We start from the raw sequence: 25,437 nt of genomic DNA on the forward strand, positions 1-25,437 counted from the left end.
TACTTATAATAATTCTCAGCCTAATAGGAGCTATCAATGGACTATCCTCCCACAGGGTATGCTCAATAGTCCTACATTGTGCCAATATTTTGTAAGTAAGCCATTGGAAATAATTCGTAAATAATTCCCCAAGTCCATAATTTATCATTACATGGATGACATCTCGTTATCTGATTCAAATAAAGATACTTTAGAAAGGATGTTTGAAGAAGTAAAGAAAGTCTTGCCTAGGTGGGGATTGCAAATTGCCCCTGAAAAGATTAAAAGAGGAAATTCTATTAATTACCTAGGTTACAGAATAGGGTTAGAGAAAATTAAAACACAAAAGGCACAAATTAGGAGAGACCGGTTAAAGACTCTTAATGACTTCCAAAGATTGTTAGGAGACATTTCCAGTCTACGACCAGCTGTTGGGATAACACCTGATCTAATAGTTCATTTAAACAAAACCTTAAATGGTGATAAAGATTTGAATAGTCCAAGAAAACTGACAGCTGAAGCAGAAAAGGAACTGACAATGATTGAGGAAAAATTACAGGAGGCACATGTGGATAGGGTGAACCCAAATCTTACCTGCATCCTAGTCATATTGCTTTCCAGAATTTCTCCTACAGGGATTCTAATGCAGAGGGAAGATATTATTTTAGAGTGGATATTTATACCTAATAAACCAAATAAAAAATTAAAAACTTATGTGGAAAAAGTCTCTGAATTAATTATAAAAGGTAAGCTGAGACTTGGTCAACTAGCAAGTATAGACCCAACAGAAATTATAGTGCCTTTTACTACTGAAGAAATAAAAAAGTTATGGGAAGACAATGAACCATGGCAAAGAGCTTGTACTAATATTTTGGGAGAAATTAATAGCAACTATCCCAAAAATGATAGACTTAACCTCATAAAGAGAACTTCTTGGATTCTTCCTAGAATTGTACGTGATGCTCCAGTAACTGGAGCCTGTACGTTTTATACTGATGCAAATAAATCAGGGAAAGCAGGTTACAAGTCAGATGAATTGAGTAAGGTGAAACAAAGCCCTTATAATTCTGTCCAGAAGGCAAAATTATATGCCATTCTTATGATGCTAAGGGATTTTAAAGAACCTCTTAATATAGTTACAGATTCACAATATGCAGAAAGAATTATCTTGCATATTGAAATGGCTGAATTTATACAAGATGACACAGAGTTGACTTCATTGTTTATTCAGGTACAAGACATAATCAGGAATAGGATTTGTCCCATAACACACATCCAGTCCCATACTGGTCTGCCTGGTCCTCTAGCACAAGGTAACGCTGAGATTGATCAATTATTGATTGGAAGCGTGTTGCAGGCCCCAGAATTTCATAAAAAGCATCACGTCAATAGTAAAGGCCTAAAGAAAGAATTTTCCATTACATGGCAACAAGCTAAGGACATTATAAAGAGATGTCCTACTTGTTCTTTCTATAATCAAACACCGTTACCTGCAGGGAGTAACCCAAAGGGTACTCAAAGGAATGAAATCTGGCAGATGGAAGTGTTCCACTTTATGGAATTTGGTAAATTAAAATATGTATACCACACCATAGACCACACCATATTCAGGTTTTCAATGGGCTACTGCCCTGAGCTCAGAAAAGGCTGATTCAGTAATCACACATTTATTGGAAGTTATGGCCATCATGGGTATACCTGCACAAATAAAGACAGATAATGGTCCAGCATATGTATCTAAGAAAATGAAATGCTTTTTTGATTATTATAATATAAAACATATTACAGGTATACCAAATAATCCTACAGGTCAGGCAGTTATAGAAAGATCAAATCGTACTATAAAGGACATGCTGAACAAACAGAAAGGGACAGAAAATACCCCCAGAAATAGATTGCATAATGCTTTATTAACCTTGAATTCTCTTAACGCTTATGAGAAAGGAACAATAGCGGCAGAGAGACACTGGATAATGGAAAAGTCTGCTGAACTAAATCAACCGATTTATTTCAAAGATGTGCTGATCTCTCAATGGAAGCCAGGAGATGTGCTATGTTGGGGAAGGGGTTTTGCTCTTGTTTCCACAGGAGAAGAAAAACTGTGGATACCATCAAAAAGTTTCGATTTAAAGAGGAGAAACCTCTTGGAAAGGAGAAATGACAGCTCATCTACAATGATGATATTCATACAGGTGGTAAGAAAAACATATAGTACGGGGGCAGGGTTCTCTTCTTATCTCTGCAGGAAAACACTCATCTTCAAAAAATTCAAGGGACTCTGGATGTTGGAATACTGACAGATGGAAAATATTTACAACCCAATAAGAATCGGCAAGAAAATCGAATAGGTTCCGTAAGTGAAATTATTCTACACTTATCTTTAAATATGTATTAATGTGCATTTATTTATAAATATATAGAGCTGGTTTTGAAGTTGGACTCTGGCTCAGTCCCTCTCCAATTCCAAGCCTGTTGGTAAGAGAAAAACCCAGAGTTTCTGGAGTTTATGTCTCATGTCAAGAGCCATGATATGGGACAGAAAGAAATATGAGTTTAGAAAAAATCTTTGCTTTTGTTCATATCTATCATACTTTTCATTGAATATATCTATCATGCCTTTCATTGAATATATATATATATATATATATATATATATATATATATATATATATATATATATGTCTATATGATTAATGTTTAAGTTTTTCACAATGAACAATTAGTTTATCCTGAAGTGACTTCTGAAGTTTCCAGGAAGAAGATGGGGCCCCATAACAACAACTCTACCTGGTTGATATGATGTCATGATACTGATAGCGCTACTACAAGACCTGTTTTGGGTACCAGCTGCACAAGACGATCCCAACTTGGTTAACTGAAATGGTGCACATCTTACACAACATTCTGGCCAGACCTGCACAAAATACTCAGAGACTATTTGCAATTTTAAAAGACATTGATCTTGAAATTTAACCATCATTTTATTTTCAAAGGATCCCCCAAAAAGAACGTCGCCCCCATGACAGCTGGAAGTAATTCTAGAGGGCAACGTCCCCTCTCCCACTAAAGTTTGTCCGTGGGTTTAGGGACATCACTTAGGGGTTGATTATAATTAGTATATGGTTGAGGGTTGGGGGAAGAATTTTATAAGCTCAGGGATCATTTTGAAAAAAAAAAGAAGGGATGATGGGATAATAGATTTGTAATTGTGAGTTACTGTTTTTAGACAAATATATTGGTATCGATTCTTGTATATTGATACAAAGTTAAATTATATTGACTATTATATGCATGCATGATTCTATCTCTGTTTAAAACATTTTTTTGTATTGACATATATTGTATTTATATATATTGTATATATTTACCATATTGCAGTGTACATTTCTACTTCTGATTAAGATACTTATATATTGTTTGTGTATTGATATATATTTACCATATTGCAATGTATATTTGTACATTGTTTATATTTGGAGGTCATTATCCTCATTTGTTACACAGTTGTTTATTGTCTTAGTCTTTAAGTTAGATAGATATTGAGAATTATATAGATCAATAGTCATCTAAGTTCGTCATTTATAATTAGACTAATCAGGTTCTTTAGATATATAGAGATTATACTCAGTATAGATAATCTTCAACCTCTTCAAAGAGCTGTAGAAAATGGCCTCCAATCTAACTCAGAGTTTCGTGATAGTGAGACACAATTGCTCCTGGCAGCACCGATCTATTCCCGAGAGAATGTTGAGCACCAAAGACACTCTACCTGGAGCCTTTCTTTTTGGCAGAACTGGCCTTTGGGCAAAGAAATGCCCATACCTCAACCACTGACAGAGACACAGAGCGTGCATCAATGGATAAAACAGGACTGTCATATCCTGCCAAGACAGGGTAAGATAGTTTTGAAAAGTTGCTTGCCTTTGAAAATGGTATATCAGTTATGTTAGGTCTTAGCCAAAGTTGATTGCTTCAACACAGCAAATGTGACTTTGGGTGATTGCCCAGGTATCTGGTTGTCTCTGTGATTTGTTGCATGTTTTGGAAGTTGTTTTACTGAACTTCCTAATTACCCAGGTAACATTATTTCCCTTCTCAGATCTTCGATGGGGTTGAGGACTATATAAATGTACTTACTTTTCTCTCATGACTTGGCCAAGTTATTTATTATACAAGACCTAAGCTAGTTAGAATAGGATATTTGTACTTATTGTATATAATTTCGTAGTAGGTTTAGAACTCTCTTACTTAAACAAAAGGGGGAGGTGTTGTGGGAGGTCCTTCCGCTCCTCCAGCCTATAGCCGCTGAGATACCAGCCCATTGGGGCGTGGTCTATCTCTTTAAAAAAGTGGCTACTTCCCTCCCCTCTCTCTCATTTCCTGCTCCACTTCCGGCGACTAGACTCCCTTCCTGATTGCGCAGAGGGCTGTTGTCTGGGACGGTGATCTGTAAGTTTTTTTCGCCCTTTTAAATAAATACCATCCTATTAATCATAATTCCAAACTGGTGTGGGATTGTGATTTATGCCTTCATCAGATGTCTTCTACTTGCTCAAACACAAAATCATCTTTAACTGACTTGTGTACACTGTACATTCCATACTTGTGTTAATGAAGATTTATATGATACCTTTAAAAAGTTTATATGTTGTAAATAAAACAGAGCAGACACCAATAAAGGTAAGTAGCCCAGATGATGCAGGCTCTCAGCATGTCTCTGTTGCAGTTTCCTCAAAATCTTACAAAATGTTACAAAAATCTTTGAACAACTTCAAAGCTACTATCAGAGATGGTCCTGTCTCACTGAATATCCAGCCCAGATATCAGACAAACCTCACACTTTACCTCACAAGACCACCAGAAAACAGCTAGCTCTCCCGGGACTTGACCATTATCCCAATTTTCTCAGAGTCTCCTAAAAATGCCTTTGCCACTAGACAACACAATGCCCACATTTTCAAGAAGTAGGGTGTTTGGTTTTTGGTCTTATGGTGGGTTATGGCTATTTGTCAATATTTAGTGGGGCTGGTTACAAGTTATCATTGGTCATGGTCAGAAAAAAACTGAAGAAAGGAGATTAGATTCAGGGATATCTTTCTGAAGGAAAAACGGGGGCATATAGCACAGAAATGATGAGATAAAAGGGTGGACTGTTGAGTCTAGTTTTGAACAACTACTAGTCTCAAACATTTTATATTGAGCATAAATTTTTATATACTGATACAAAATTAAGGTTATTTTTTGTCATACCATATATATGGTTTTGCTCTTGTCTAAGGTTATTATACCCATACAGCCAATTAGAAATATAATATATATTTAAGAAATACAGCTTAGTAGCTAGTCATCTATAATAAGCAAAAATGTAGTCATATTAGGCATGTTTTCAAGATTAAATAGAGATATAATTTAGATATGTGGTTTTCAAACACTCAGAAACCTACAGAATATGGCATTCAAGATGTTTTAACAACCTAAGGTTTTTCATGACAGTGAGACACATCTGCTCCTGGCAGCAGTAATTTACTTAAAAATATGATGATGAGCATCAAATAACCTCCATATGGAGTTCACTTTTGCTATGGCAAAGTTAGCCCCTGGGTAAGAAACTGCTCTTGCCTAGACTGCTGACGATAGAGAATACAGTACTTTCTCCAAATTTGCCAAACACATATGGACTAAACATTGTGAATATAATTCTCACTTGATAATAGTTCTTCTTATCTATAGTTTTACATTAAGAGTTAAAATCTTTCCTTTTTATTTAGACAAAAAGAGGGAAATAATCTTTATACACAGTGACTATGTGTCTTTATCAAGGTGCCTTCTCATTGTTTTAATAAAGAGTTAAATGGCCAAAAAGTAGGCAGGGAGTAGAGGTGGGACTTCCAGGCAGAGAGGACTCTGGAAAGCGAGGCAGAGAAGCCAGCCAGACAGAGAGGAAACAGGAGGTGCAAGATGAAAGAGAGGTAAAAGCCATGTGGAAAACATAGATTAATAAAAACATGGGTTAATTTAAGATAGAAGAGCTAGTGGGACATGCCTAAGCTAAGGCTGAGTTTTCATAATTAACAGTTAAATTTCTGTGTCATTATTTGGGAGTTGGATCGCAGGATGGAGAAATACTTGTTACATATTTTTATTATCTAAAACAATTTTAAATTTAAAAATATTTTGAACATATCTTTCCCTCTGCAAAGTCCTTCCAGATACTCTCTCTATCCACCCAACCTTAAATCCTAGTTTTTAGAGGAAAAAAGTGATATAAAGAACATTCATCTACTACTTTATAATAGTTTTTTTTTTTGCCTTTTAACTCATGGATGTGCTACTATTCTGTAATTGTGAAGTAGCACCTGAAAATGTTAGGTGACATAGCCAAAGTTACACAACTAGCTGATAGGCACCACATTCAGATACAGAGAGGACAGATCAGATACAGAGAGAAGTAAACTGAATACTCTTTTGTCTTGTCTCCGCAGAGCAATGACGGGGTCACAAGAAAGTCAGAACCAGGGCTAATGAGAAAAGAATATAGTTTAAATATTTTTAATCAAAGCATGATCTTTGTTACTTACAGAATATGAACAAAATAAATGACCTACCTAATTTATAAAAGTAACTTGTAACTACAAGAGCCTCAAATTTATATTACTATACATAGAGCTTTCAATAAACTTCTATCATAATTTTGAGGCCTTATTCTCACTAGGAATATTCACTCAGCCTAAAGACATATACTTCCAAGTACAGTCAAGCCACAGATGATGATTATATTTTTCAGAATTCCTCCATAGGCTTAGGATCAGGGGTGGAATCCTCCTCTAGTATATGCAGGCCTTTGGTTTAGCTCCTCAGCACACAAGGGAAGGGCAGAGGAAAAAAGGAGCAGATAAAGAGGAAATATAAGGGGAACATAGGGAGAAGGCTCTAAATAGGTAGGGGGAGGGAGAAAAAAGAGCAAAGAAGGAGGAGGGTAAAATAACAGTAAGGATGTCTCAAGAAGCCAAAAGTAACTTATCAGCCTAAAATACGTACAATCCACATAAGTCAGTGTATAAATATACAAATGCCCCCTCCAGAGCCATGAGCCATCAAAATCCTCAATACTAGGCATGAAAAGCCCTCTTTCGAGTTGTTGGTCAGGGTTGACCAAGAGATTCCCAAAACTTTTTAGGGTATTGGCCTAAAGAGTCTAAAGTCCCCTAGAGGTGGAAGGTAACTGCTTATTGCTGAAGACACCATGCATTTCGGAAGCTGGGCCCAGAGGCCCCTAAGCTAGACCTTATTTGAAAGCCTCCTCTAGGTCTACTCTTTGTGTTACAGAAAGGAGTTCTGCAAACTTCCAAGGAAGGAAGCACCCAACAGTCTCACGCAGTTCTGACACCTATGAATCCCAATAACAACCACCATGGCATCATCAGTGTGCTAGTGGCATGCACACCTTTGCAGTAACCAGCAGCTTTCTAATTATAAGTAAGACAAATTCAGCATGAGGGAAATCATGCCTCATACTGAAAACCTAGCCAACTCCACAGGGCTGATCTTGGAATAGAACTTACAATTGCCATTTTACTAAACCAGCACCATCCCTATCTACATTCTACATATTTGTTCTTACACATTACAGAAAACTACAACCAACTGAAAATGCAGAGCTGTGGAGCCCAGCACCAACTGGTAGGACTACCATATAACCCCTGCAGTCAAGGCTCAGGGATCACAGGGGAAGAAGGAGCAGAAAGACTGTAAGAGCCAGAGGAACAGGGAGTCTGCTGTGAGACTGTCTCCCAGCCATATCAGAAGCTACACCCATAAAGTCTCACCAGTGTGGCTGCCTAAACATAACCTGAATAAGGACACTAATAGACCACTAATGATCTACATGCTAATGTAGATCAGGGAATGCTCATGAGGCCTCAAGCCCAGACAAAGAACTACAGGCAACTAAGTAATGAGGGCAGGAAAAATAGTCTTCCCCAGGGAAGAGCAGACCAACTGGTTATCCAGTACCAATGGTCAACCCTGAAAATATCTCCAAGTAACATTATACAGGCTGAACAGGTTGTATTTATGTATTTAGGAGTGTGTGTGTGTGTGTGTGTGTGTGTGTGTGTGTGTAAAATGCACAACAATTAAAGAAAAGAGGTCATGAATTTGAAAGACAGCAGTGGAGGGAGAAGGGGAAAAAGAAAATGAAGCAATCACATTATAATGTCAAAAAAATAAAAGAACCATTTTGTGGGTATGGCAGCTCATGCCTTTAACAATAACACTCAGCGGCAGAGGACAGGTAATTCTTGCAAGAGTGAGGGAAGGGAGAATAATTTCTAACTTGTCCTGCTCAGTATCAATTTTGTATAGGCTATCCTGTAGAATTTACATCTTAAAGTCCTGCTCCCTTCCTTTTAAGAAAATGTTAACTGAACTGATCCTTTAAAAAATGTATTTGATGTGTATGGGCGTTTATCTGTGCCCAGTGCCTGTGGAGAGCAGAAGGCATCAGACCCCCTGGTACTTGAGTACTGACGTGAGCCACCAAGTGGGTGCTGAGAATTGAACCCAGGTCCTCTAAAAGAGCAGCAGTGCTTTAAACTGCTAAGCCATCTAGCCCCCTTCTCTTTTCTTAATTTATAGACCTATATGGTCGCTGTCAGTTAGATAATTTGGACATATTTAAATGTTATCCCATTTTTTTTGTTCAAATACTTAAATACATTTTACCAATCAAGAATATCCAGAAAAACTCAACTCAAGATAAAAATACATAATGTACTAAAACTGGAGCAAAATTCTATAATCAAATGTATTTCTGAAGCAAAAATATGTAACTATCACAGTAAGTGGAGTAAAGATAATAAATGGAATTATATTAATTCAGGATAAAACTTGTACTTTTCAGATCATTTTAATTTCAGGACTGAAAAGTATTTTCACACCTGCATACAGATAAGCTGTCAAAATTAATCAAGAAAAAAAACGAATAAAAAGACTTCTATGTACTTTTTGTCAGCCACACAGCACTGGTCCTGTAAAAGGTTCTAACACAGCTGGCCCTCTGCTGGAAAACATCCTGGGCTTGGGTTTTCACAATACTGCGTTCCTCCAGTTCCTTCCCTAAGCACATTTCCTCCAACACTCTTCCAAGTTGGTCCATTAAACGAGAGCCGGCTACTGGTCAGGCAGGCACAAAGTGAGGTGCCCAAGTACTCCAGGGATGGCGTTCTGTCCTGTGCCTTTTCTCAGAAATGGCTCCTGGTGCTGTGTCTCTCCATATCATCTCCTTCAACACCTCAATGATTTATGAGCTTGTCCGCTGGGAAATACAATCTCAGTAGCTTCTTCTCCTCCCTAGGTTTCAGGCTCACAGAGGTCACTTTCCTAAGTATTTTCATTTGCTCTAAATAAAGATCTCAAATACATGACAGCCAACATAGAGCCCCTGAGGAGTTTAAACAACCTCAATGTGTAGTCTCTCCTCTATCCAAATGCTCAATCGAGAAATCACCATTCTCCAGCTCTAACCCCATGTCCTAGCTACCAACATTTTTCACGTTTTCCTCTATAAACCATTCTTCAACTGTACCCATTTCTATCCAAAATACAACTGCTTCATTTTATGTAGACAAATATATTTAATTCTTGTTTTCAGCCTACACTACATCCTACCTCTTGCAAATTAAGACAGTCTTCTACTCTAAAAGCTTCAAGACACTTCCTAAATATGTCAAAATCTTAGCCAATCAAGTTTGTTGTGGCCTGGCCCTTTATGGCTTGGCCCTGCACCCCCTAGCTCCTCATGTCAGCTTCTGGTATGACATCTTTGGTATGACACTCTAAGGTCTTGGCCTCTGCTGTGTCGTGGGAGGATGTCTTAAAGGCTGCTATATTTTCTTCCTTGAGATGCTTGTCTGTCACTCCACCAAGGGTTCTTTTCCTCCCTTACTCTATGACAAACATTCATTTCCTTTGTAAGTAATCTTAGTCTACATGGCACACAGCAGGGACTTAAAACATTCTCATGTTTCTGAGCCCAAAAATGGCTTCATGCACTGGAATAAAAACCACCAGAACTGTGAGGCTGACTGTGACCATGGAAAGAGTAGAACACTAATGTACGGGCACCGCATTTCATCTGACCGTGACCATGGAAAGAGAACACTAATGTACGGGCACCGCATTTCATCTGACGGTGACCATGGAAAGAGAACACTAATGTACGGGCACCGCATTTCATCTGACGGTGACCATGGAAAGAGAACACTAATGTACGGGCACCGCATTTCATCTGACGGTGACCATGGAAAGAGAACACTAATGTAAGGGCACCGCATTTCATCTGACTGTGATGGAAAGAGTAGAACACTAATGTACGGGCACCGCATTTCATCTGACCATGACCATGGAAAGAGTAGAACACTAATGTACGGGCACCGCATTTCATCTGACCATGACCATGGAAAGAGTAGAACACTAATGTAAGGGCACCGCATTTCATCTGACCATGACCATGGAAAGAGAACACTAATGTACGGGCACCGCATTTCATCTGACGGTGACCATGGAAAGAGTAGAACACTAATGTAAGGGCACCGCATTTCATCTGACTGTGATGGAAAGAGTAGAACACTAATGTACGGGCACCGCATTTCATCTGACCGTGACCATGGAAAGAGTAGAACACTAATGTAAGGGCACCGCATTTCACCTGACGGTGACCATGGAAAGAGTAGAACACTAATGTACGGGCACCGCATTTCATCTGACCATGACCATGGAAAGAGTAGAACACTAATGTAAGGGCACCGCATTTCACCTGACGGTGACCATGGAAAGAGTAGAACACTAATGTACGGGCACCGCATTTCATCTGACCGTGACCATGGAAAGAGTAGAACACTAATGTACGGGCACCGCATTTCATCTGACCATGACCATGGAAAGAGTAGAACACTAATGTAAGGGCACCGCATTTCATCTGACCATGACCATGGAAAGAGAACACTAATGTACGGGCACCGCATTTCATCTGACGGTGACCATGGAAAGAGTAGAACACTAATGTAAGGGCACCGCATTTCATCTGACTGTGATGGAAAGAGTAGAACACTAATGTACGGGCACCGCATTTCATCTGACCGTGACCATGGAAAGAGTAGAACACTAATGTAAGGGCACCGCATTTCACCTGACGGTGACCATGGAAAGAGTAGAACACTAATGTACGGGCACCGCATTTCATCTGACCATGACCATGGAAAGAGTAGAACACTAATGTAAGGGCACCGCATTTCACCTGACGGTGACCATGGAAAGAGTAGAACACTAATGTACGGGCACCGCATTTCATCTGACCGTGACCATGGAAAGAGAACACTAATGTACGGGCACCGCATTTCACCTGACCGTGACCATGGAAAGAGAACACTAATGTAAGGGCACCGCATTTCATCTGACTGTGATGGAAAGAGTAGAACACTAATGTACGGGCACCGCATTTCATCTGACCATGACCATGGAAAGAGTAGAACACTAATGTAAGGGCACCGCATTTCATCTGACCATGACCATGGAAAGAGAACACTAATGTACGGGCACCGCATTTCATCTGACGGTGACCATGGAAAGAGTAGAACACTAATGTACGGGCACCGCATTTCATCTGACCATGACCATGGAAAGAGTAGAACACTAATGTACGGGCACCGCATTTCATCTGACCATGACCATGGAAAGAGTAGAACACTAATGTACGGGCACCGCATTTCATCTGACCATGACCATGGAAAGAGTAGAACACTAATGTAAGGGCACCGCATTTCATCTGACCGTGACCATGGAAAGAGTAGAACACTAATGTACGGGCACCGCATTTCATCTGACCGTGACCATGGAAAGAGTAGAACACTAATGTAAGGGCACCGCATTTCATCTGACCGTGACCATGGAAAGAGTAGAACACTAATGTACGGGCACCGCATTTCATCTGACCATGACCATGGAAAGAGTAGAACACTAATGTACGGGCACCGCATTTCATCTGACCATGACCATGGAAAGAGTAGAACACTAATGTACGGGCACCGCATTTCATCTGACCATGACCATGGAAAGAGTAGAACACTAATGTACGGGCACCGCATTTCACCTGACCGTGACCATGGAAAGAGAACACTAATGTAAGGGCACCGCATTTCATCTGACCGTGACCATGGAAAGAGAACACTAATGTAAGGGCACCGCATTTCATCTGACCGTGACCATGGAAAGAGAACACTAATGTACGGGCACCGCATTTCATCTGACTGTGATGGAAAGAGTAGAACACTAATGTACGGGCACCGCATTTCATCTGACGGTGACCATGGAAAGAGTAGAACACTAATGTACGGGCACCGCATTTCATCTGACCGTGACCATGGAAAGAGTAGAACACTAATGTAAGGGCACCGCATTTCACCTGACGGTGACCATGGAAAGAGTAGAACACTAATGTACGGGCACCGCATTTCATCTGACCATGACCATGGAAAGAGTAGAACACTAATGTACGGGCACCGCATTTCACCTGCGAGCATAAGGAATTTCACTTTTCTTCACCAACACCAACTGCTTAAAGAAGTTGCTTAACATTTAATTTTGTTAAGGAAAAGAAACAATTAGTATATTTTTGGGCGACAGCAGAACAAAACTCTACAAATGAAAAAACTTTGAATTTCAGATGCTAACCTTTACTTAGACAGTAAAACAAGAACCAGTGTGGGAAAGGAAAGGGGTAGTCTAAGGGAGTGGTCACCTTTCCCCTGTGAGAGGTAGACCCCATCACCCTCCTGCCTGTACCTGAAGAGTAAAGAGCATGGTGAGGATGGAGAGCTGCTCCAGTGATTAAGAGCACTTACCACTCTTCAAGAAGACCCACGTTTGGTTTCCAGCATCTACATGGCAGCTCAGAACCACCCCTTTCTCCAGCTCCAGGGGACCCAACACTCTCTTCTAACCTTCAAGGGCACCATGGAGCATATCATGTAGGCAAAACACTCACAGATATAAATCAAAATTGTTTTCAAAATAAAAACTGTGTATGAATGTCTTATGTGAATGGGCTCTACCTACACTATTCATAAAGACCCACTAGTCATTCTTCATCAATAATTCAAAGTTCAAGTTTACACACTGTCCTCATGAAGCTTTTATTCTAGTGGGAAGAGAAAAAAAACTTGAGCCATAGAAATGACAGACAGAAAAACAAAAATGGCAATTGAGGACCAAGGAAAGCCTCTCCGGGGGAAGGGGGGTGAAATGTGAGGGAGGCCAGGGATCAAGAATTCTGTGGGAACGGCATTCAAAAGCACAGAAAATGTCTATCAAATTTAAATGTTGTGTGCAACAAACACCAATATTCCCAAACTGTTGCAATACTTCATTAGCATGGGTCTGTAACCAAAAAAACAATTATCCACAGTAAAGATTTATACAGCAGCTAAAGGCTAATGCAGTTGTACTAAAAGTTACCTGGCAGAAGACACTGATGCCACCATTTTAAACAAAAGTGAAACAAATATGTGAAGAGCTGGCTGCTCTGTAAAGCTTTGTATGTTAGTCAGTTAGGAGGACACTGGGAAGCAAGCCTTTGATACGTGTGATGCTTTTCTCTGGACCATGTCTCCAAACATTCTGATTATGATTATCTCCATCAGAGAAAAAAATAAACAAAGCATAAAGCAATTGGTGCTTAATTATATAAATTATGCATACATTCAAGTCCCTTTATTGTATACATCAGAAGGCACTGCATGATTGATCCCAAGCTTCACTCAAAACAAGGCATAATTTACACTTCCAGATAAAATACTAAAACTGTGAGCATTGCAATTAGTACCAAATGTAACTCAGTCTGCTAAATTAGGCTTAAGGAGAGAAAAATAACATCAGTTTATGGTGAGAAAGGATCTTAGTATTTATCTAATTAGCTATAATTTGCTATATATCATTTTACAAAGTATTGATCTTTTAGTATATAAAAGAATGACTGTCAGGCAGTGGTGGTGCTGGGCAGTGGTGGGGGCAGAGACAGGAGGATCCCTGTGAGTTCAAGGTTAACCTGGTCTACAGAGTGGGTTCCAGAAGAGTCACAAAGAATGGCCAACACTCAGAGAAGTGTTTCTGGAAAGTATGGAGGTGACTGAATAGCCACAGCCCACTAAGAACAACTCTCCTTTCCTTCTGCGGTACAGGGATAGCTCATATACTCATCCCAAGGCTCACTGAGTATCAGTGGCTCAGTGATATAAAGGGCACACTGCTGTAGACTACAGAACATACAGAGAAAACGGTGTCTTCAGAAAGCACACAGAGCCAGCAGTAAACACTCTGAGTTGTTAAGAGGCTGTGCCTACTGGCCCGATTAAACCTCAAGAGGTTACAGAATTTGCTTCTTCACGCCTTTTCTTTTTTCTTCCCTCTCCTTCCTCTACCAACCGAGTTAAAACCAGCTAGCGTAGAGCAGCGTGGTGCTGGCACACACCTTTAAACCCAGCATTTAGGAGGCAGAGGCAGACAAATCTCTATTTGTAGCCAGCCTGGTCTATAGATCAAGTTCTAGGACAGAGAAGACTACAACGTCTCAAAAAACAAAACCCCAGCCAGCTTCAACTACTACATTATTTACGTCCCATGACTACTGGCATTGCCCTTTGCCAACCCAACCCTTCGTGCATCTAAAAGTCACATACTTTTTTGGTACAAAAATTACTTTACTTGAATCCTCTATTCACATTTTAAAAGACAACTAAAAATCACTGCTTTTTTTTTTTATAAACAAACAAGAACAGCGTTTTGGTAATGAAAATAGAAGTGTAGAGAATGATCTGTGTAGTCTAGCATGACATCCCATGTTAATTAGCATAATCATGACATCAATTTAATAATCTCTGCATTTTTGTTAGCAAATATTCAGAACGTACGTAAGTTAAGTCCATTCTAAAGACATGCCAACAAAGAGCTGGACAAGAGACTGGAAACCCAGCAGATTTCCACCATCAGTTATACAGATGCATGCTTACAACTAGATAAGGCAGTTTGTATGGGCATACATCAAAAATCACATGACTGAAAAATCCCTCCATCCTGCTCATCTCTGTGAGGTCACAGAGGGCCTATCCCGCCCTTCAAAAAAGGCTCATGCTGCCGGGAAGTGGTGGCGCACACCTTTAATCCCAGCACTCGGGAGGCAGAGGCAGGTGGATCTCTGTGAGTTCGAGGCCAGCCTGGTCTAGAAGAGCTAGTTCCAGGACAGGATCCAAAAAAAGAGCTACAGAGAAACCCTGTCTCGAAAATAAAAAATTAAAAAAAAAGGCTCACGCCCACACAAGGACCTAGGGACAAATTGCTGCTCAGCAAACAACAAGAGTACTGCATGGTTCTCCATCACCAGAGCACCAGTTCTGACCGTTAAACCTCTCCCTTGACTCTTGGCTGGGCGGCGGTGGTGCACGCCTTTAATTCCAGCACTTTGGGAGGCAGAGGCAGGTGGATCTCAGTTGAGTTCGAGGCCAGCCTGGTCTACAAAGTGAGCTCTGGCATAGCCAGGACTGTTACACAAAGAAACTCTGTCTCGAAAAAACAAAAAAGGGGGGGCTATAATTATAATTTTTCAAATTAATTTATAGGGTTACATCCTTTCTAATGGATAAGAGGATGCTGGACAAGTGTTTACCAGGAATCCAACTTCACAATATAATTCATGTTTAACTTGGCGTCTCTGCCTTCCATGATGGTGTAATTTCAAATAAATTCATTCAGCACATATGTAGTCCTCTTAAATTTGCCATTCAACTGGGCATGGCAGTCCATGCACTCTGGCACCTGGGCACTTGGGAGGCAAAGGAAGGAAGATTTATGGAAGTTCAAGGCCAGCCTGGTCTACACAGAGCTGTCTTAAACCACCCCCTCCCGGCCCAAAAAACAAAACAAAACAACAACAACAAAAACAGGCATTAAAAATTTCTGCCAAGCCAAGAACTATTTTCAAGTTAAAGTCAGTTTGATTCGGCCTCGTTGTCTGGGCTCTAATCTACTTCTCCAAGATACTGTGACTTCAACACAACAAATACAGCAAACAGCTCCCAATTTTGTGTCTCTCTGTAGAAATCAGGTCTTTCAGGTCAATGAGGCTAGGTCCGTCAAATTACTCCTCCTCCCAAGAGTTACCTACTAGTGTCTTGGTGAAACCTTTACAACAGGGCACTTCTTACTGTAACTGAGACCATCTCAGCCAACAGAAGTCGGAGACTATTACTACTGCTCATATTCCAAACCACAGAATCCTCACCACTACCTAGTACACCTGTTCCTGTTTAGAATATTTAGTCCACTACTCAAAAGTTTCCTGCAGCAGAGTCCCCACCACACTGGGTCTGATGCTCTCCTAAACCCCCAGAGCAGGGTAGAACTGCAGCGCGAACAAAGAGCAACAAAGAAGTGGGTGGTAACAACCTCCCACAGAAGCAAGCTAGGACCCATCAAGTAGGAACAACTCCAAGCTTGCCTCCCTCCTCTTACCACTTCCCCACAGGCCTACCTAGCGCTAACTCAAAACCCCTAATTGTCACCGAGGAAGTGCAGCCCTTCCATATGAACCCTGAGAAAGTGGCGCTCAAAGAACCCGGCGAACAAAGGCGACGGATGGAGTCCACGCGAAACACGAGCGAGACAGCGCCACTCTGCGAACTTGGCCCCCCGCCAGCAGTAACTCCTCCGCAGCCCCACCCGAGCCGCGGGGTCCCGGGTGAGGCTGGAAGCGCAGCGCAGACTGAATGCCGGCGAGAAGGGGGACCCGGCGAGCGGGGGAGGGGACAGGGACGTGGGGCGGAGCTCCAGGCCTCCGGCTTTGTGCAGTCAGGCCCGGGGTGCCAACTGGGGTTCCTCGGGGCCGGTCCAAGGCAGTGGACCCCAAACCTGCGCGTGTCCGTGCGGAGGACCCGAGTGGAGCGAGGGCGGACGATCCCGGGCCACGGCCGCGAAGCCGGGTAGGCCGTGTCCCTGTCCCCGCAGACAGCCACCCTAAGCACCCCGAGCCGTGCGTCCGCCCCGCCGCCCCCTCCCCGCCGCCCCGCCGCAGGCTCCCCGGCCACCCACCGTCATAGTAGTAGCACACTTTCTTCTTGCCGCCTCCTTGACTGTACGCCATGGGCTCGGGCCGCCGCCTCCTTCCCGGCTGCGGCTCCTCCTCCGGCTGCTCCCGCCCGCCGCGGCCCGGCGGCCAGATAACGGGGACTGAGGGAGACGGCGGGCGCACAAGGGCAGCCCGGAGCGGGACGGGAGCTGGAGTGGAGAATGCTGAAAGCTGGGAGCTGGGGTGGCAGCGGCGCCGACGCGCGACACTCGGCGGGGGAGACCCAGGGTGGCGGGGCTGGGAGGCGGGCGCTACCACTGCGGTGGTGCAGGGGGAGGAGCGCGGCTGCGGGCGGACCCAGCGGCTGGCTCGTAGAGGACGCCGGCGGCTGGGGCGGGAGCAGTGTACCCACACTTGTGTCGCATGCACTCCAGAGCTGCGAAGGAACCGGCCTCGGCTCCTCGCTCGGAGCCCGGGACCCGCAGCCGTCGGGCTCCCCCTCCGAACTGCGCTCACTGGTTGCGCCTGGACTGAGCTTGCGCACTCGGAGCCTGCTCAAACGTACCCCGGGCTGTCTGGACCCCTCCGCCGGGTCCCACGCCGCTCCCCTCCCCCACCGCCGCGACACTCCGGCTCCGGCCCGCCACCTGCCGCTGCGGGGACCCCGAGGAGAACCCGCCGGAGCCCTCCCCGGGGATTCAGAAGATGCTGATCCTCGTCTCTGTGATGGTTGGAGATTCACACGCTTTCCGAATCGCGTGTACTCTTTTTCCCTGCTCAGCTCCTGATAACTACTCTTGATGACTGACTTAGAGGCGGTAATGGCAGGCTGTATGTACCTCCAGGGTTTAATAGGCATTTAATAGCCGTCTATAAGTACGGCTGTCAGCACCGATGCATATTTGTAAAGCTGTCGAAAGTGCTGGGAAGCACGTGCCATGTCCCGTTTGTTCTTCATAGGTGTCAGTAGCTGGAGGAGCGCAGGGCTGTCAAGCTCTAAGTAACTGTGCGAGGACCAGAGGGGTGTGGGACTTTTCCAGACTCCACATGTTTGACCTGCTGCATCAGACTGGATGCGCTACTCCCTGGTAGAAAAGAGCAGAAATCCAAAGAAAGGATTTGAACAATTGAGTCCCTATGATTAATAGCGTGACATTTATTGAGTGCCTGTCTAAGGCAACCTGCAAGGCGCAAAGGATGGAAGCTGACAGGCTAATACAACACTAGCATTTCTTAACTGTTATCACTTACAATTCCTTCTACATGCATACACTGGCTCCTCCCTAAAGAGGTGATATTAAAATGAGACCACACTACGCTACTAACAAAAATATTGGTGTACTTTCAGATCCCCAGGACTCTCATGCTTAAAACACCAATCTCCTAGACTTTGCCCCAAGAGATTTAGAATTAGTCCAGGGTATCCTTGTCAATCCCCTTTTTCCCAAGCCTCGATTTTTAACAAGACCCTGGGAGACTAACAGGGTTGGTTCAGGAACCACAGTGGAGAAACACAAGCTTCAATGTGAATGTTCCCTACAGTGTTGCTCTCTGGGTTTTGTTTTCAGTTCCAAAGTCAATCAAGGATGAAAACAGAATGAGATCCGAATGTTCTTTCTGAACCTAACACGGTGGAGCATGAAAGAAGACTTGATTTCTTCAGGGAGACTTCTAGCACCCTCCCTTCTCCTGTGTCTGTTTTCTGTGCTTTTAATACCATGTGCCTTGTCCGTGCTACTCTTAATCTGTTACTGTTGCCCATAACGTGTCTGCTTGTATCAGTAGGATACAGTTTCACAGGCGGACAAGCCAAGCCTGTCCTGGATATAATTATTTCTCTAGTGCCTGTGAATTTGCAGCAAGCCACGTGAATTTTCTGTATAAATAGTTTTACCCATAAAATGAGAGACTTTTACATGACTATGGGGAAGCTTCTTAAGATAATCCACGTGGAATTGTTTTTGAAGCACACAAACAGCTGTTCCATGTTCATGGAAAGTGACCATTTTCATAAGAGTAATCATAGCTACTGCTACTCTTTGCATCATTAGAACCCAGCTTTTCACCTCAGGGAAGAGGCTGGAAAATCAATTTGTTGCAGAACTTGTGATATTATTTAACAACTGTAAATGAATTGAACAAAGGATTTTGTTACCAGAAACTGGTACTAAAGGAGACTGATCAAGTGTTAAGCATTTGCCATCACACTTATGTCTCCAAGCATCTTTAATGATCTTGAAATTATTAGTTACTAAAACCTAGGGACACATCACTTACTGTACTCGGACTCTTACCAACTCTTTTAAAATATCAAGTTTTAGATAATGTACAAAAGATGGAATCAAACTAAGCATAGATCATAGAATATATAGTCGAGGATAGCCCTTTGCCTTCAACTATTCTTCTCCAGCTGCTATTCTGCATATGGAAACTTCATTGTATTTGAAGATGTTTAGTATGCTAAAATTATTCGGTAAAATGATATATTAAATGTATCAGGTTAGAAACAGGATTGTCTAGAAACCAACTGTTCCAGACTCTGTCACAAAATAGGTCCTGTTGCCAGGCACTCAGGAGGAGAGCAGGAGGATTTTAAGTTCAGGACCAGCCTAGTCTACAGAGTGAGTTCCAGAATTGCCATGGCTACACAGAGAAACCCTGTCTCAAAAAAAGAAAAAATAGATCCTGTTGCCAAGTCTGGGAGTATACACCTTTAACCCCAGCACTTGGGGGAAGAGGCAGGCCTATCTCTGTGAGTTCAAGGCCAGCCTACTATACATCAAGTTCCATGACAGTTAGACCTGTTACACAGAGAAACCCTGTCTCAAAAACCCACAGGCATGTGCACACGCACACACCCACACCCACAACACAACCTTAAAAATTAGATCCTGTTGATAATTGTGACAGGTGGAAAATAACTTGGTAGGAAGAGTTATAGTATGAAATTGTTTCTACGCCTAGGAAGTTTAGACGTGTTAGGTTCTGTGTAGCAGTTCCATAAGAGCATGTAAAATGTGGAGGCTTGCAGTGACAAAGTGTGTTGTCACAGACTGCAAGCCTCCAGCTGAGTTCTGCTCTCATGCTTCTATTTTCCCGCAGCTCGGCAAACTTTAACTCATAAATCAGAACAGTAATATCATACACTGGAAGAGAATAATTTAAGCCCTGAATTTATCTACATTTTCAAACTATACTTTAAAAGGGTTTTTGGACCATAACATGTCTACTAAACTCCCTAGTTGATTGACATTATTCTCAACTTTCATTTTTCCTGTGGCCTTGTCAGTATCCCACTGAGAAGTATTCCCCAGCCAACAGAACTGGAGAATAAGCTGTGGAATTTAGCCATTAACAATCAGAACATAAATGGTTCCCCATTTAATAGTATGCTTGTCTGTTTTTAAGTTTAATATAATATATTCCTTGTTATGTTGCAAGGAGGGGTTGCTTGTTTGTCCCAGCTGCCTAGCTAGCTTACATCTGAAATAACCACACAGAAACTGTATTAATTAAAACACTGCTTGGCTATTAGCTCTAACTTCTTATTGGCTAACTGTTACATATTAGTTTAACCCATCTCCATTAATCTGTGTATCACCACATGGCAGTGGCTTACCGGGGATTCTAACCAGTGTTCGTCTCAGGAGGAGGATACATGGCTTCTCTGACTCCACCCTTCTTCTTCCTAGCATTCAGTTCTGTTTTCCCCAACTATCTAAGTTCTGCTGTATCAAAAGGCCAAGGCAGTTTCTTTATTCATTAACCAATGAACATAACACACAAACTGAAGTAACTCCTATATCATTGTTACCTTATTGGGTTTAATGAAGACAGTTTCTTTCATGTATATCATGGTGTATCCATATTCTCCTCTGTGCTCCTCTTCCCCCCCCCCCCGGCCACTCCCTCTTTTTTAATGTCTCTCATACACACAACCACACACACACACACACACACACACACACACACACACACACACACCCCTATATATATACCTCAGTAACTCTATTAAAAACCTAAGGTCCACTAATAAGAGAAAACATTGCATTTATCTTTCAAGTCTGGCTTATTTCACTTACACAGTTATCCCTAATTGTATCCAGTTTCCACAAAATGACACAATATCATTCTTTATGACCAAATAGAATTCCACTGTGTATGTATCATGTCTTTATCCATTCGTCTGCTGAAAGTCACCCATAACTTGACATTTGTGTTACTGCAATAAACATGGATGTGCAGGTCTCTTTGTAATATGTTGAAGGAGTTCCTTCAGCTGAACAGCAGAAGTGGCATGTGAATTGTATGGCAGTTCCATTATTATTGGTGTGAGGAATATCCATACTGATTTCCATAGTGTCTAGACAAATGTACATTCCCACCAATGTGTATAAGGGGCTCCCTACCCACCCCACCACACACTGCTAGCCTTTGTTCTCACTTGTTTACTTTGGACAGCCATTCAGACTTGGGTGAGAGGAAATCCCATAGTAGTTTTAATTTTTGTGTCCTTGCTGGTTTCAGATGTTGAACATTGTTTCTTCTGTTTGTTGTTGATTGGCCATTGGTACTTTATGTTTTTTTTGGGGGGGGTACTGGGAGTTGGGGTTGAGGTAAATACTAACTTTGCATATTCTGACTTGGTGTGTAGCTTAGGATGACCTTGAACTCTGGATTTTCTACCTATAGGCAAGTGCCTCAGGCTGGCTTTTGTACTTCATCTTTTAAATATTGTTGTTTTTTTAAATAACCTATTTATTAACTGGGTTGTTTGGATTTTTGATTTTACTGAATATCAAATTACTTTAAATATTTTGACTGTATTAGTTACTTTAATATTGCTGTGAAAAAAACCATGACAAAGGCAATTCATGAAAGATAGCATTTTAGTAGCTTAAAGAAGGTTGTAGTCCATGATTGTAGAGCAAAGGTATGGCAGCAAGAACAGCTGAGAACTCGCATCTCAAGTCACAAGCAGGAAACAGAACATACACTGTCAATGGCAGAGTCTTTAGAAACCTCAGACCCCCTCCCAGTGACTGCCTCTTCCAACAAGGTCACATTTACTAATCTTTCCCAAACAGTTCCACCAATTAGAGACTAAGTGTACAAACATAGGAACCTAGAGGGAGCATTCTCATTCCAACCATCACACTGAACATTAATTCTCCATCACAGTGGTTCCCAACCTTCCTAATGCTGACCCTTGAATAATAGTTTCTCAGGCTGTGGTGACCCCAATCATAAAATTATTTGCATTGCTATTTCCTAACTATAATGTTGCTACTGTTATGAATAATATAAATATCTGAAATGCAGTATATCTGATATGTAGCCCATGTGAAAGAAAGGATTGCTAGACCTCCAAAGGGTCAGGACCCCCAGTTTGGGAACCATTGCTTCATCAGCTGTGTGAGTAACAAAGAATTCCTCCCACACTGTAGGCCATGTCCTCACATGACCATTTGTTTTTCTGATACAGAAGAAGCCTTTTAATCTCACTTGCCTGTTCTTGATGTTTCCTGAGGTGTCAGTTGTCCTCTTTAGAAAGCCCTTCTTATGCCTATATCTTGACATGTTTCCTTCTAAAAGTTAAAGTCTAACATTCAGGTCTTTATTTGATTTTATGCAGGGTGAGAAATATGGATACGGTTTCAAATATGGATCTTCTGCATGTGGATATCCAGCTTCCCAGTGATGACTGCTGAAGAGTCTCTCTTTCCTCAGTTGATATTCTTACCATATTTGTCAAGAGTTAGGTGTTGTGTGCATTCACTTCTGGGTTCTCTACTCTACTCTGTTGATCTATATGCCTTTGTGCTATTGCCATGCTATTTTTGTTACTATAGCTCTGCAGTATACTTTAAAATCAAGCATTGTGATACCTCCGGGATTGCTCTTTTTGGTCGAGTTTGCTTTATCTATCTGGAATCTTTTGTGCTTCCTTATGAATTTTATAAGGTTTTTCCTAGTTTAGTGAAAAATGTCTTTGAAATATTGATGCGTATTACATTGAATCTGTAGACCCCTTCTGATATTATAGCCATTTCCCTGTATTAATTCTGCCAAACCATGAACAGGAGAGGACTTTCCAATTTCTAGTGTTTTCTTCAATTTGTTTCTTCAGTCTGTTTAATGTTTCATTGTAGAGCCCCTTTACACTTTTGGTTAGGTTTATTTATTTGTTTTATTTCTATATAGGTGTGTTCTATACATAGATATGTGTGTGCATATTCACATGTTCGTGGGCGCTCATGGGTGCGGGTCCACATGCATATTTGTGCATTCATGGTGTGCATTTGTTGTGAGGAGACACCATGGCCACAGCAACTCTTACAAGTATAAAGCATTTAATTGGTGTGGCTTATAGTTTCAGAGGTTTATTCCATTTATCATCATGGTGGGACACAGCAGCATGCGAGCAGAAATGGTGCTGGAGAGGTAACTGAGAGGTCTACATATTTCAGGTGATATCTTGTGCTACGGGACAAGTCTTTTATCCTGTAACTTGTATTATTTTTAATAAAACACCGATTGGCCAGTAGCCAGGCAGGAAGTATAGGTGGGATGATGAGAACAGGAGAATTCTGGGAAAAGAAAAGATTCAGTCTATCATCATCCCCCAGACATAGAGGACGCAGATGAGAATGCTTCACTGATGAAAGGTACCAAGCCATGTGTCTAATTCAGACAAGAATTATGGGTTCAGATGTAAGAAATAATTAATAAGAAGCCTAAGCTAGTAGGCCAACCAGTTCATGATTAATGTAGACCTCTGTATTTCTTTGGAACTGAATGACTGTGGGACCTGGTGGGACAAAAACTTCTGTCAACAATCTTGAGCATATATGAGGCCCCAAAAAGCCCAACACACAGTGACACACTACCTCTAACAAAGCCACACCTACTCCATCAAGTCCACACTTCCTAATAGTGCCACTACCTTTGGGGGCTGTTTTCTTTTAAACCACCACACATAGAGAGTCCCTATGTGGATGTTGGGACTTCTCAACAATCTTCACTCTATTCACTGAGGCAGAGACTGTTAGTTGAACCCAAGTTTGCTGATATGGCTAGTCTGGCTACCCAGCTTGCTCTGGGGACCCCTTGTCTTCTAAACTTGGTTTTCTAAACTCTAGAATTACAGAGGGGACTGCCATGGCTACCTGACTTTTACAATGTATTCTGAGACATTGTAGATTCTATTAGGGAAACACTGCTACTCAGATACCCTTGACCTAAGACCATTCCTCCTCTACAGGAGAAGGTCTACTCCTTCCTGCCAAACACACAGCTTTATCAGGAATGCATCTGAAATCGTGAGGGGAAAAAAAGGATTTCCAACGATCCAGTGATAGATGGGTGTCAAATCTCATAGCCAGATGATTCTCACATCTGAGTTCATGGGATCCAAACTCCTGGACATGGGAACTAGGCCTGCTTTTGTGGATTCCCTTGGCATAAAATGTGTATGCCAGTCCTGCCTCATGGTCCCTCATAGGGTCCAGCAATTGATCTTGCCTCTGTGAAGCCTGCTCCATGTGGTTTCTCATGAAAGTGGGATGCGGGAGCTGGCTCTGTCTCTATGTAATACAACTCTGTCTGTGTCTCAGACAAGATTTCTACCTCATGGATCATGGCATGCATCAGAACTCTTCCTCTCTACCTAGAGATATTCTGCAGGCCCGCCATCAGAGCATGGTCCCGTAACAGTTGCTCTGAGTTTCCAGGGATGAATGGGGGATTCTTGCATCTAGACCCATGGGGCCTCTACTTCAGCAGGAATCTTTTAAAAATTGCTTCTCATCACTGCATTCCTCAAGTTCTGACGAGAGAGGATCTTCTCAGCTGTGCCTCCCCCCTCTCTCCCTCCCTCCTCTTTATTCATTACTAAAAGCACAGTGCCCATTTTCTGTGGCTCTCTATCTTGAAGCAACCTATGCAACTACACTTACCCTTGGCGAGCACAGTGCTCAAGAGTTGGGGGCTGAGCCTCTTGGTAAAGCAGGTTCTAGTCTGTCTTCTATTTTCCAAGGTCTTCCTTCCTTCCTTCCTTCCTTCCTTCCTTCCTTCCTTCCTTCCTTCCTTCCTTCCTTCTTTTCTTTTTCTTTCCTAAAGCTATTGTTTCTGAACTATCATCCACATCACTGAATTTGCTCTTCTCCATTGGTTACTAGGAACCTTAGGGATCTCCATATTGGGTACCTGTGTGTTACCAGGGAAACTAGGGTTCCGTCTTAGGGTTCTTAGTTTTGTTAATAAAAGAATTAAAAACTGACTCAGTAGGAAATTCAAGGGCAGTTTTTGTTAGATCTTGAGAGACAAGGCAGACAAACTGTAAA

At 41.9% G+C, this 25,437-nt stretch overlaps 1 protein-coding gene across 1 annotated transcript in view; it reads right to left on the minus strand.

Annotated features, from left to right (window-relative positions):
- The window catches only part of LOC142833749 (histone deacetylase 2), a 42,578-nt gene extending 25,208 nt beyond the window's left edge, over nt 1-17,370 (minus strand). Inside the window, exon 1 of the mRNA XM_075945480.1 lies at nt 17,116-17,370. Coding sequence (XP_075801595.1) covers nt 17,116-17,167 — 52 coding nt within the window. The 5' untranslated portion in view covers nt 17,168-17,370. The remainder of the gene's footprint in view (nt 1-17,115) is intronic.
- Nucleotides 17,371-25,437: the final 8,067 nt, after the last annotated feature.

Source organism: Microtus pennsylvanicus, chromosome 1 (genome assembly GCF_037038515.1).
Source record: "Microtus pennsylvanicus isolate mMicPen1 chromosome 1, mMicPen1.hap1, whole genome shotgun sequence".
NCBI lineage: Eukaryota > Metazoa > Chordata > Mammalia > Rodentia > Cricetidae > Microtus > Microtus pennsylvanicus.